Here is a 14,335-nt window from a genome sequence, read left to right as displayed (position 1 = left end):
TCTCAGTGCAAGAGGCGTCAATACAGTCCCTGGTTCGAATCCAGGATGTATCACTGGCCGTGATTGGGAGTCCCATAGGGCGGCGCACAATTGGCCCAGCGTCGTCCAGGTTTGGCCGGGGTAGGCCATCATTGTAAATAAGAATTTGTTCTGACTTGCCTAGTTACATTTTTTTTTTTTAAATACAATTTGTATATTTATTTCACGTTTATTTAACCAGGTAGGGCAGTTGAGAACAAGTTATCATTTACAACTGCGACCTGGACAAGATAAAGCAAAGCAGTGTGACAAAAACAACAGAGTTACACATGGGATAAACAAACGTAGTCAATAACACAATAGAAAATCTGTATACAGTGTGTGCAAATTAAGTCAGGAGGTAAGGCAATAAATAGGCCATAGTGGCTAAGTAATTACAATTTATCAATTAACACTGGAGTGATAGATGTGCAGATGAGGATGTGCAAGTAGAAATACTGGTGTGCAAAAGAGCAGAAAAAACATAAACGGGGATGAGGTAGGTAGTTGGTTGGATGGGCTATTTACAGATGGGCTGTGTACAGCTGCAGCGATCGGTAAGCTGCCCTGACAGCTGACGCTTCAAGTTAGTGAGGGAGATATAAGTCTCCAACTTCAGTGATTTTTGCAATTCGTTCCAGTCATTGGCAGCAGAGAACTGGAAGGAAAGGCGGCCAAAGAAGGTGTTGGCTTTGGGGATGACCAGTGAAATATACCTGCTGGAGCGCGTGCTACAGGTAGGTGTTGCTATGGTGACCAGTGAGCTGAGATAAGGCAGAGCTTTACCTAGCAAAGACTTCTAGATGACCTGGAGCCAGTGGGTTTGGGAACGAATATGTAGCGAGGACCAGCCAACGAGAGCATACAGGTCGCAATGGTGAGTAGTATATGGGGCTTTGGTGACAAAACAGATGGCATTGTGATAGACTGCATCCAATTTGCTGAGTGGAGTGTTGGAGGCTATTTTGTAAATGACATCGCCGAAGTCAAGGATCAGCAGGATAGTCAGTTTTACGAGGGTATGTTTGGCAGCATGAGTGAAGGAGGCTTTGTTGTGAAATAGGAAGCCGAGTCTAGATTTAATTTTGGATTGGAGACGCTTAATGTGAGTCTGGAAGGAGAGTTTACAGTCTTGCCAGACACCTAAGTATTTATAGTTGTCTACATATTCTAAGTCAGAACCGTCCAGAGTAGTGATGCTGGTCGGGCAGGCTGGTGCGGGCAGCGATTGGTTGAACAGCATGCATTTAGTTTTACTAGCATTTAAAAGCAGTTGGAGGCCACGGAAGGAGTGTTGTATGGCATTGAAGCTTGTTTGGAGGTTTGTTAACAGTGTCCAAGGAAGGGCCAGATGTATACAGAATGGTGTTGTCTGCGTAGAGATGGATCAAAGAATCCCCAGCAGCAAGAGCGACATCATTGATATATACAGAGAAAAGAGTCGGCCTGAGAATTGAACCCTGTGGTACCCCCATAGAGACTGCCAGAGGTCCGAACAACAGGCCCTCCGATTCGACACACTGAACTTTATCTGAGAAGTAGTTGGTGAACCAGGCGAGGGAGTCATTTGAGAAACCAAGGCTGTTGAGTCTGCCGATAAGAATGTAGTGATTGACAGAGTCGAAAGCCTTGGCCAGGTCGATGAAGACGGCTGCACAGTACTGTTTTTTAATCGATGGTGGTTATGATATCGTTTAGGACCTTGATCGTGGCTGAGGTGCACCCGTGACCAGCTCGGAAACCGGATTGCATAGTGGATAAGGTATGGTGGGATTCGAGATGGTCGGTGATCTGTTTGTTCACTTGGCTTTCAAAAACTTTTGAAAAGGCAGGGCAGGATGGATATAGGTCTGTAACAGTTTGGGTCTAGAGTGTCTCCCCCTTTGAATACGGGGATGACCGCAGCCGCTTTCCAATCTTTGGGAATCTCAGACAATACGAAAGAGGTTGAACAGACTAGTAATAAGGGTTGCGACAATGGCGGCGGATAATTTTAGGAAGAGAGGGTCCAGATTGCCTAGCCCAGCTGTTTTGTAGGGATCCAGATTCTGCAGCTCTTTCAGGACATCACCTGCCTGGATTTGGGTGAAGGAGAAAATGGGGGGGGGGGGGCATGGGCCAGTTGCTGCGGGGGTCCAGAGCTGTTGGCCGGGATTGGGGTAGCCAGGTGGAAAGCGTGGTCAGCCGTAGAGAAATGCTTATTGAAATTCTCGATTATCGTGTATTTATCGGTGGTGACAGTGTTTCCTAGCCTCAGTGCAGTGGGCAGCTAAGAGGAGGTGCTCTAATTCTCCATGGACTTTAGTGTCCCAAAACTTTTTGGAGTTAGTGCTGCAGGATGCCAATTTCTGTTTGAAAAAGCTAGCCTTTGCTTTCCTAACTGACTGTGTATATTGGTCCCTGAAAAGTTGCATATCGTGGGAACTATTTGAAGCTAGTGCAGTGCGCCACAGGATGTTTTTGTGCTGGTCAAGGGCAGTCAGGTCTGGAGTGAACTAAGGGCTATATCTGTTCTTAGTTCAAATTTCTTTGAAAAGGGCATGCTTATTTAACATGGTGAGGAAGACAATTTTGAAGGACAACCAGGCTTCCTCTACTGATGGGATGAGGTCAATATCCTTCCAGAATACCCGGGCCAGGTCGATTAGAAAGGCCTGCTCGCAGAGGTGTTTTAGGGAGCGTTTGACAGTGATGAGGGGTGGTCGTTTGACCGCGGACCCATAACGGACGCAGGCAATGAGATCCTGGCTGAAAACAGCAGAGGTGCATTTAGAGGGCAAGTTAGTCAGGATGAATCTATGTGCCCATGTTTACGGATTTGGCGTTGTACCTGGTACGATGTATTCTTAAAAGTAGTAGCTCTTACTGTTTGGGCACAGACCTGGATAGTAGGACAGAACTCTGCAAGCTCTCTCTACAGTAGATTGCAACTCCGCCCTCTTCAGCAGTTCTATCTTGACGGAAAATGTTGTCATTGGGGATGGAAATTTCAGAATTTTTGGTGACCTTCCTAAGCCAGGATTCAGACAGGGCTAGGACATCAGGGTTGGCGGAGTATGCTAAAGCAGTGAGTAAAACAAATTTAGGGAGGAGGCTTCTGAAGTTAACATGCATGAACTCAAAGCTTTTCCAGTTACAGAAGTCAACAAATGAGAGCGCCTGGGGACACACAAGGCCTGGGTTAACCTCTACATCACCAGAGGAACAGAGGAGGAGTAGGATAAGGGTACGGCTAAAGGCTATAAGAACTGGTCGTCTAGTGCGTTTGGAACAGAGTAAAAGGAGCAGACTTCTGGGCGTAGGATAGAGTCATGGCATAATGCACAGACAAGAGCATGGTAGGGTGCGAGTACAGTGGATGTAAACCTAGGCATTGAGTGACGATGAGAGGCTGCATCTCTGGAAGCACCAGTTAAGCTAGGTGCGGTCTCCGAATGTGTGGGGGGGTGAGGCAAGGGAGGTAACCGAGGCATGTAGAGCGGGACTAGGGGCTCCGCAGTAAAACAAAACAATGAGAGCTGACCTAAACAACAGTATACAAGGCATATTGACATTAAAGGGAGGCATAAAGCAATCACAGGTGTTGATTGGGAGGGCTAGACAACAACGGGTGAGACAACAACAGGTAAACAGCTAAGACAACAACAACGGGTAAATAGCTAAGACAACAACAACAACAATGGGTAAATAGCTAAGACAACAACAACAACGGGTAAATGGCGAGGAACGGGCAGAGAGGGTCAGTTAGCTACACACAGGGCCAGAGTTCGAGGCTGGGGCCGACAGATAAACAAATGAAGTACCGTGTTAATGAACAGTCCAGTAGGCATCAGCTGTGTAGCCGAGTGATCCTAGGGTCCAATAAGCAGCAATGGATGAAACAGGGAGCCGCTCAGCAGTCGTCGCTACGCTAGGCGAGCGCGAGACACAGCACTCAGAGAGTTAGCGGGCCGGGGCTAGTAGCTGGGTCCTCACCGACATCAACAACAGAGGCCGGTTGAGAGCACATCGGCCGAAATACGTCAGCAGACCAGTCGTGATGGATCGGCGGGGCTCTGTGTTGACAAAGGGTCCAGGCCAATTGGCAAGAGAGGTATTGTAGTTGGTGTACTTTGTTTGCTAGCCGGGGTAATGGGCCTAGCTTGAGGCTAACTGGTGCTTGCTTCTGGACAAAAGCGTTGGCCACAATAGCCACTCGGTAGCAACTAGCTAGCTGCGGTGATCCGGTGTAATGGTCCAGGGTTTGCGGCAGGAATCCGGTGAAGTAGTGGGGAAAAAATGCTCAGGGCTGATATCGCGCTGTGCAGACATTATCTGGGCTAAAGAGGCTTGTGACTGTGCTAAAAGGTAAAGACTGCTAGCAGTGGCTAACAATGACTAAATAGCTAGTAGCTAAAAAAAGCAGTTTTTTTTTTACACGGGGAAAAAACAAACATGTCCTGCTGCTACGCCGTCTTGAGAAAAAAAAAAAAGTTTATAATTTAGCCTAGCCCAATTAGACTACATCATGCTGGATATCAAAAAAGCATATTTCTACAATTAGGCCAAGGCTATTACACAGAAGAACAGTTTACCAATTACATTAAAGATGTGCTTCTGTAAAGAAGATAAGCCCTGTTTGGAAATGAGCAGCTATAATAACTGGACTCCAGAGAAATTCTGCAGAATGAGATGAACACTTGTGTTGTTGTCGGGCCACAGATAACTGTAGACTCGAGACACTTCAGAGATGTTCTGCAGAATGAGATGAAGACTTGTGTTGTTGTCGGGCCACAGATAACTGTAGACTCAAGACACATCAGAGATGTTCTGCGCTTCCCCAAACAGAGTTGTTACTCTATTATTAATTAAATGAATTTTAAAAATCTGATTAAAATTCAATGAACCAAAGTTCAGAGTAAGGTTTTGTTATTCTAATTAAATAATATCCAAGGCCATGGATTAATGATGGAATTCTGTTCAAATAAATCATAATAAAGTTTGATCAGGCTGCAACGCAACGAGCAGAGTATTGACTTGAATAAATTAATTCAGACTTTCCTCTATTAGTTCAGGTCACTGATCTGATTTCCTCTCATTACGTCAAACGGATGAAGCTGTAACTGAACTTGATGTTTCTTTGTAGGAAAGAGTTCAGCTGAGGACAAACCATGAATACCTGTACCTGCCTCTATTCACATAGGATACAAAAAGCTTACCCGAATCTGAGAAGACCACAAATAGGGACAATGCTCTATGCTCCAAAACAACTACATGCTCTTCCCCAGCCGCACCACTTGGCTTAACAAACAAAGTGGCAAGTCAGGCTGTTGATGTTTGTTACAATGATTGATACAGACTTAGTCATTTAAAAACTGTGCTTTTACCGGACAGGTAGGTGCTTGGGTAAGTATGCAGGTACACTCCGTACACCCCCCGCCTCAGAACAGCTTTAATTCATCAGGGCATGGACTCTACAAGGTGTCGAAAGCATGGGCCAGCATTCCACAGGAATTTAGGTGGAGTAACATTCTTGATACACACATGAAACTTTTGAGTGTGAAAAACCCTAAAGCATTACAGTTCTTGACAGAAACCGGTGCGCCTGGCACCTACTACCATACCCCATTCAAAGGCACACATACACAATCCATGTCGAAAGGCTTAAACATCCTTATTTAACCTGCCTCTACCCCTTCTACACTGATTGAACATCATTAAGGGAACATAGCCTTCACCTGGATTCACCTAGTCAGTCTGTAAAAGAGCAGGTGTTCTTAATGTTTTATATACTCATATACTGTGCCTTCAGAAAGTATCCATACCACCTGACTTATTGTACATGTTGTTGTGTTACAGCCTGAATTCAAAATGAATTACATTTCTCGCCCATCTACACACAATACCCCATAATGACAAAGTAAAAACATGTTTTAATAAAATGTCAAATTTATTGAAAATGAAATATAGAAATCTCTAATTTACGTAAGTATTCACACCCCTGAGTCAATACATGTTAGAATCACCTTTGGCAGCGATTACAGCTGTGAGTCTTTCTGGGTAAGTCTAAGAGTTTTGCACACCTGGATTGTACAATATTTGCACATTATTATTTTGAAAGTTCTTCAAGCTCTCTCAAGTTGATTGTTGATTATTGCTAGATTGCTATAGATTTTCAAGTTGCTTTAAGTCAAAACTGTAACTAGGCCACTCAGGAACATTCAATGTCAGTAACTTGGCCTTGAATTTGTCTCCCAGTCTGTTGGAAAGCAGACTGAACCAGGTTTTCCTCTAGGATTCTGCCTGTGCTTAGCTCTATTCTGTGTCTTTATAAGGTCATTTTTACTCCTGAGCTTATATAGGCTTGCCACAACAAAGGGTTTGAATGCTTATTGACTCAAGATTAATTTGTAAATTGAATTCCACTTTTACATTATGGGGCATTGTGTGTAGGTCAATGACACAAAATCTCAGGCTGTTAGACAATAAAATGTGGGAAAAGTCAAGGGGTGTGAATAATTTCCAAAGGCAATGTAGGTAGTAACTCACCTGCTCTAGCAGCAATGAGGTGGGTGGTTCTGCCAGGGTCTTTAGAGCGGAGCAGGAGGCCTTTTCCTATCTTTGCTCCCAGGGCCTTGGCATGGTAATTCTCCCTGGTTCTCTCCATGGGGTAATTGGTGGGGTACAGTCCAGAGAACACAATGGTGGTGCCCTCCAGGCTCCGGGCCTTCAACTCCGGGACGATCTTCCTGATGTCAGGCATCTCTGGGCGTTCCTTCCGGAGGAAGCCGTTGTAGCGGGCGTAGTATTCTCCATGGATACGCTCCAGCACCTCTTCTAGGTAGATGAGGTGGTCATCCTTGTCCACGTCCACCTCCTCCTCTTCCTCCTCCTCCATGCTCGGGTCCAGAGACTCCTCCCCCATGGTGACTCCTGACTGTTCACTGTTCTGGGACTCTGTCTCAGCCTCCCTCCGCTCTAAGCGCCCGTTCTCCTGCTCCGGGTCTGGAGGGAAGACAACCTCTGCCCCAGACGTCTCATCTGAGGTCTCCCCTACTACCGCAGAGCTGTTCTCCCCCTCCTTTCCTCCAGCCCCGCCTGATGGCTCCTCTACTGCTGCCTGCTCCGCCCCTTCCTGTTTGGACTTCTTGGTCTGGCTGGACACCCCGTCCCTCTCGTTGTCTGATGAGGGGGGTTTACCCGTAAGAGAGTCAGCGTCACTGTCGCTGGACAGGTCAAAGTCCAGGTTGCTGTTGGGCTCATGGAGGTCTGGAGGAGTGGAGGATGGAGGAAGAGGAGTGGAGGATGAGTTCACCCCACCCGGAAGGGGAGCTTCCTCCCCTGAGCCCAATGTCCTGCTGCCATCCTTCCCCTCTCCATTCCCCTCCGCTTTCATCTCATCTTTCACATTCATCCTGTCGCTCACCTGTGCTGCCGCGCTGGCCTCGGCTCCCTCGCCCTGACCCCGCTCCTCCTCCACAGCCTCGCCACCGTCCGGTTGAGTCCGTTCATTGGCTGCTGCTCCCTGAGTGGCTGAGGGTGCTGTTGACTCCCCCCTCCCTCCATTGTTGTGGTCTTTGGCCCGTTGTTTCTTAAGACCGTTACTCTGCTCCTCTGATGTAGACGACCCTCCAGATGGCCCTGTTTTAGGCCCGGTTGTCCCTGACGTTACTGCTGGTTCTGAGGCCTCTGCTGGTCGGCTGGCCTGGCTGCCTGCTAGGGTAAAACATCACAGGCTGACAATTAGCATATTAAAACACACGCACAGACAGTTTACATACACTCAATTAGTATTTGGTAGCATTGCCTTTAAATTGTTTAACTTGGGTCAAACGTTTCAGGTAGCCTTCCACAAGCTTCCCACAATAAGTTGGGTTAATTTTGGCCCATTCCTCCTGACAGAGCTGGTGTAACTGTCAGGTTTGTAGGCCTCCTTGCTCGCACACGTTTTCAATTCTGCCCACAAATTTTCTATTGGATTGAGGTCAGGGCTTTGTGATGGTCACTCCAATACCTTGACTTTATTGTCCTTAAGCCATTTTGACACAACTTTGGAAGTACGCTTGGGGTCATTGTCTATTTGGAAGACCCATTTGCGACCAAGCTTTAACTTCCTGACTGATGTCTTGAGATGTTGCTTCAATATGTTGCTTCAAAACCAAAGTACGTTCATCTCTAGGAGACGGAACGCGTCTCCTTCTTGAGCGGTATGACGGCTGCGTGGTCCCATGATGTTTTTACTTGCGTACTATTGTTTGTAAAGATGAACATGGTACCTTCAGGCATTTGGAAATTGCTCCCAAGGATGAACCAGACTTGTGGAGGTCTACAATTTATTTTCTGAGGTCTTGGCTGATTTCCTTTGATTTTCCCATTATGTCAAGCAAAGAGGCACTGAGTTGGAAGGTAGGCCTTGAAATACATTCACAGGTACACCTCCAATTGACTCAAATGATGTCAATTAGCCTATCAGAAGCTTCTAAAGCCATGACACCATTATCTGGAATTTTCCAAGCTGTTGAAAAGCACAGTCAACTTAGTGTATGTAAACTTCTGACCCACTGTAATTGTGATACAGTGAATTATAAGTGAAATAATCTGTCTGTAAACAATTGATGGAAAAATGATGTGTCATGCACAAAGTAGATGTCCTAACTGACCAAAACTATAGTTTGTTAACAAGAAATGTGTGGAGTGGTTGAAAAACTAGGTTTAAATGACTCCAACCTAAATGTTTGTAAACTTCTGACTTCAACTGCATCTTTACTTTTACTTATGACAATTGGGTACTTTTTCCCAACACTGTGTTTTAGGAGGTGTAACTGAATGAAGGCAAATTGACCTGTGGCCACTCTGAGGCATTAAACCACAGCATTGAGAACATTGTATGCATCAGAACTATGGTTAAAGTGCACGCCTCAAGACAATGTTCTCCAAAGCACTTTATCCTCTCAGTAAATCTACTCACCATTTTGAAAACATAAATATGCCCATCACTGGGTCTGGCAGCAGAAACCAGTAAATTATAATACATTATTTATATGAACAGCATGGCGTGAAATAGATGTAAAATCTGGCTTCTCTACAGCCTCTGCATACAGGCAGTTCATTACAGAGCACAGTTCACAATACATGTAGACCCATCTCATCATGGTAACTTTTTATTTTGTGCTACAGTAATATAAAGACTGAATGCACGCCTAATTTACACATCTCCATCTGGCTTACAGGGGTGAACTTGTTTTTTTTAATTGGAAAGATCATATATATATATATTTTTTTAAATCTTTGCTTTAAATCAGAGCAGCCAATAGAACTCAGTTAAACAGTTATTTATTCAGACACAACCAATGCTAGTTCTATATTATTCAAGGATATCATTAGAAATACAAAAGGACAAAGAAACGTATTTAATTTCATTTGAATGCGAGGAAGGAATGAAGCAACGAGAGAGAGAAAGAGGTAGGCTAATAAGATTAGTGGAAATATTATGAAAAAGGTATATGCCTCAGCCTACTACTTATACAAATAGGACCTATTATACTTGCAAATTAAAATAACATTCGCTAGCCTATAGTTGTAACTTTGTAGGCTGCATGTTCTCTCCCTGCTTTATCATAGTTTGAACAATGTGCATAATTCCAGTACGTATAATAGAATACAGTTCACACTAAAAAAGATTAGCCTACTGGAGCTTGTTTCATTTATTTACCCAAGAAAGCATATAGCTAGCTACGTCTATGGGCTTATGTTTTTCTGTTGTGCATAATGTGAAGTAGCCTATATCATATACTGTACACACACACGTGTATGTGTGCCATTCAAATCTAATTATAATTTGGCACCGAATACAACAGGTGTAGACCTTACCGTGAAATGCTTACTTACAAGCCCTTAACCAACAGTTAAGAAAATATTTACAAAATAAAATTTAAAAAATAAAAGGTGAATGGGCAAGAAAAAAAGATTTGTGCCTTTGAACAGGGTACGGTAATAGGTGCCAGGCGCACCAGCTTGTATCAAGAACTGCAACGCTACTGGGTTTTTCACACTCAACAGTTTACTGTGTATAAAGAATGCTCCACCAACCAAAGGACATCCAGCCAATTGACAACTGTGGGACGCATTGGAGTCAACATGGGCCAGCATCCCTGTGGAACGCTTGACACATTGTAGAGTCCATGCCCAGAAGAATTGAGGCTATTCTGAGGGCAAAAGGGGGTGCAACTCAATATTAGGAAGGTGTTCCTAATGTTTAGTATACTCTGTGTGTGTGTACACACAAACTGAATGCAATTTTAACGATTTACAGTTCATATAATAATAATTAAATTGAAATAAATTAGGCGCCAATCTATGGATTTCACATGTTTGGGCAGGGGTGCAGCCATGGGTGGGCTTGGGAGGGCACAGGCCCACCCACTTGGGAGTCAAGCCCACCCACTGGGAGGCCATGTCCAGCCAATCAATTATTTTTATCCACAAAATAGTTTTATTAGACAGAAATACTCAGTTTAATCAGCTGTCCGGGTGGCTGGTCTCAGACGATCCCACAGGTGAATAAGTCAGATGTGGAGGTCCTGGGCTGGCATGGTTGGACATACTGTCAAAATCTGTTTGGATTTTAGCACCCTTTGCCTTGATGACAAACGTTGGAGACAACTTATGGTAGAGAAATTAACATTAAATTCTCTGGCAACAGCTCTGGTGGACATTCCTGCAGTCAGCATGCCAATTGCATGCTCCCTCAAATTGAGACATCTGTGGCATTGTGTTGTGTGACAAAATTGGCCTTTTATTGTCCCCAGCATAAGGTGCACCTGTGTAATGATCGTGCTGGTTAGTCAGCTTCTTGATATGCCAAAACTGTCAGGTGGATGGATTATCTTGGCAAAGTAGAACAATTTTAGACAAATACATTTCTTTGTGCGTATGGAAAATTTCTACACAATTGCATTTTATTGACAGCAATTAGAATGCACAGATATACCATGACAAGATCCTGAAGCCCATTGTCATGTCATTCATCCGCCACCATCACCTCATGTTTCAGCATGATAATGTACGGCCCCATGTCGCAAGGATCTGTACACAATTCCTGGAAGCTGAAAATGTCTCTGCATACTCAGACTTGTCACCCATTAAGCATGTTTGGGATACTCTCGATCAACGCATACAAAAGCGTGTTCCAGTTCCCGCCAATATCCAGCAACTTTGTACAGCCATTGAAGAGTGGAACAACATTCCAAAGGCCACACTCAACAGCCTGAACAACTCTAGCGAAGGAGATGTGTTGCGCTGCATGAGGCAAATGGTCATCACACAAGATACTGACTGGTTCTGATCCACGCCCCTAACTTTTTTTATTAAGGTATCAGTGACCAACATATGTGTTCCTAGTCATGTGAAATTAATAGATTAGGGTCTAATTTATTTATTTAATTTGACTGATTTCCTTATATGAACTAAGTCAGTAAAAGCTTTGAAATTGCATTCATCATTTTGTTCAGTGTCTCAAAGGTTTTGGGAAGAGTTAAAGTTTTCCTCTTATTAACCAACAGTCACAATGTGTCCTGTTTTGAGGTTCAGAACATTCTCGTGAACGAAACTGATTAAAGTTTTAGTGTGATGCTGCATCATGAGGAGGAGTTTTGTGGCTGATGGTAGTTCACTGTGATCTAATTTGGCTTTGTATGAATCATTTAACCCTCGCTCCACAGAGCTGCATTCTGTCAGTCTTAAGACTGGAAGGTGCCATTGGAAAGTGCCACATTTTAGGGGTTTGTTTCATCAGCTGAAGCTGTGGTTGTACTGATGTAAAAATCTATGTTGGAATAAGAAGATTAAAGCAAGACATTATTGCTGCAGAATTAATTGCCCTTTTTCTGTTGTCTTTAACAAAGTCAATGGCCCGTGAAAGATTAATCATCGGAAGTTTTACCAAGTATATCCAAACAGTTTGTTCTTTTCTTTGTCGACATTCCACAGCTAATTGCTCTGTATTTATTTTCATTTAGTGAACCTTGATAAACAATCCTTTAAAGAGAAGCATCTCATTTAGGGCCTCAGCGATGCGTTAAATACCACAACAACTTAACAAATTCCTCTTTCTGCATCGGGGTTCCTGCTGATGCAAAACTTGTTGGTGTGATGAGAAAGAGGGGGAAAAAGGAGCCTGAAGAGTGACTTGTATCTGGTTCATCCTGAGATTCTGAAGTAATTCGTCCCAATAAACATGTGGAAGTCATTTCTAACAGTGTCTAAACTTTCTTTCATCTGCTTTGTTTCCATAGAGCCCAGCCCTGCTCCTGGATGGGTGAGGTCCCTGCCAACCCAGTCGGCCAGTGAAACGCCCCCCCCCCACCCATCGCCTTCCAACCAGGACCCCCTGGGTCACCCAGAGGAGCAGCAGGGATGTACCAGGAGGTGGCCTTCCTAGCGGGCAGCATGGAGAAAGAGTTCACGCCCTTCCATTTTCCCCTGGAGAACCAGCGGGAGGTGGTAACTAAGGGTGCGTTCAGCCGTCATCAACGTGGGCGGGATCAGGTACCATAATCAACAGAATCAAGAGTTCCTGTGTTCATTTCGATAATCAATAGTCCATAATCAGAAGTCTTTGGGTGCAAGATTTAAAAGACAAATCGGGGCATAGGTCTTGCTGCTGCTAAAGAGCATTATAAAACTTGGGAGTATTTCAGCTCATTGGACGAAATCATGGAGGTGTGTGACGACTACGACGACGTGTGCCAGGAGAACTTCTTCGACTAAAGCCTCCACTCTTCTGGAAAGGCTTTCCACCAGATCTTAGAACATTGCTGCAGGGACTTGCTTCCATTCAGCCACAAGAGCATTAGTGAGGTCGGGCACTGATGTTGGGCGATAAAGCCTGGCTTGCAGTCAGATTCAATTCATCCCAAAGGTGTTCAATGGGGTTGAGGTCAGGGCTCTGTGCAGGCCAGTCAAGTTCTTCCACACCGATCTCAACAAACCATTTCTGTATGGACCTCCTTTTTATTTTTAAAAATTTTATCCCCTTTTCTCCCCCAATTTTCGTGGTATCCAATCGCTAGTAATTACTATCTTGTCTCATCGCTACAACTCCCGTACGGGCTCAGGAGAGACGGAAGGTCGAAAGCCATGCGTCCTCCGAAGCACAACCCAACCAAGCCGCACTGCTTCTTAACACAGCGCGCCTCCAACCCGGAAGCCAGCCGCACCAATGTGTCGGAGGAAACGCCGTGCACCCGCCCCCCTCGGTTAGCGCGCACTGCGCCCGGCCCGCCACAGGAGTCGCTGGAGCGCGATGAGACAAGGATATCCCTACCGGCCAAACCCTCCCTAACCCGGACGACGCTAAGCCAATTGTGCGTCGCCCCACGGACCTCCCGGTCGCGGCCGGCTGCGACAGAGCCTGGGCGCGAACCCAGAGACTCTGGTGGCGCAGCTGGCACTGCGATGCAGTGCTCTAGACCACTGCGCCACCCGGGAGGCCTGACCTCCTTTTGTGCACAGGGGCATTGTCTTGCTGAAACAGGAAAGGGCCATCCCCAAACTGCTGCCACAAAGTTGGAAGCACAGAATCTTCTTTACTGTTATTGTATGCTGTAGCGTTAAGATTTCCCTTCACTGGAACTAAGGGGCCTAGACCGAACCATTAAAAACAGCCCTAGACCATTATTCCTCTACCACTAAACTTTACAGTTGGCACTATGCATTGTGGCAGGTATCGTTCTCCTGGCATCCGCCAAACCCAGATTCATCCGTCGGACTGCCAGATGGTGAAGCGTGATTCATCACTCCAGAGAACGCGTTTCCAGAGTCCAATGGCGGCGAGCTTTACACCACTCCAGCTGACACTTGGCGTTGCGCATGGTGATTTTAGGCTTGTGTGCGGCTGCTCGGCCATGGAAACCCATTTCATGAAGCTCCCGACCAACAGTTATTGTGCGGACGTTACTTCCAGAGAAAGTTTGGAACTTGGTCGTGATTGTGGACAGATGATTTTTACGCTCTACGCGCTTCAGCACTCAGCGGTCACGTTCTGTGAGCTTGTGTGGCCTATCACTTCGCGGCTGAGCCGTTGTTGCTCCTAGCCGTTTCCACTTCACAATAACAACACTTATAGTTGACCGGCGCAGCTCTAGCAGGGCAGAAATTTAACAAACTGACTTGTTGGAAAGGTGGCATCCTATGATGGTGCTACGTTGAAAGTCACTGAGCTCTTCAGTAAGGCCATTTTACTGCCAAAGTTTTCTATGGAGATTCCATGGCTGTGTGATCAATTTTATGCACCTGTCTGCAACATTGTGGCCGAAATAGCTGAATCCGCTAATTTGAA

The 14,335-nt window shown here is 45.2% G+C and overlaps 1 protein-coding gene across 3 annotated transcripts in view; it reads right to left on the bottom strand.

Moving 5' to 3' along the window:
* LOC120022489 (RNA polymerase II subunit A C-terminal domain phosphatase-like) overlaps positions 1-14,335 on the bottom strand; it is a 119,720-nt gene that overhangs the window by 93,467 nt on the left and 11,918 nt on the right. For 2 of the 3 annotated variants that reach the window (XM_038966414.1, XM_038966415.1), the window contains one exon: positions 6,547-7,713. In XM_038966414.1, coding sequence (XP_038822342.1) covers positions 6,547-7,713 — 1,167 coding nt within the window. The remainder of the gene's footprint in view (positions 1-6,546; positions 7,714-14,335) is intronic. The other variant, XM_038966416.1, reaches the window with a different exon arrangement.

The sequence above is a fragment of the Salvelinus namaycush genome, chromosome 27 (genome assembly GCF_016432855.1).
Source record: "Salvelinus namaycush isolate Seneca chromosome 27, SaNama_1.0, whole genome shotgun sequence".
In the NCBI taxonomy this organism is placed as follows: Eukaryota; Metazoa; Chordata; class Actinopteri; order Salmoniformes; family Salmonidae; genus Salvelinus; species Salvelinus namaycush.
The sequence above is the reverse complement of the archived record's forward strand: the minus strand, read 5'-3'. Positions and strand labels throughout refer to the sequence as shown.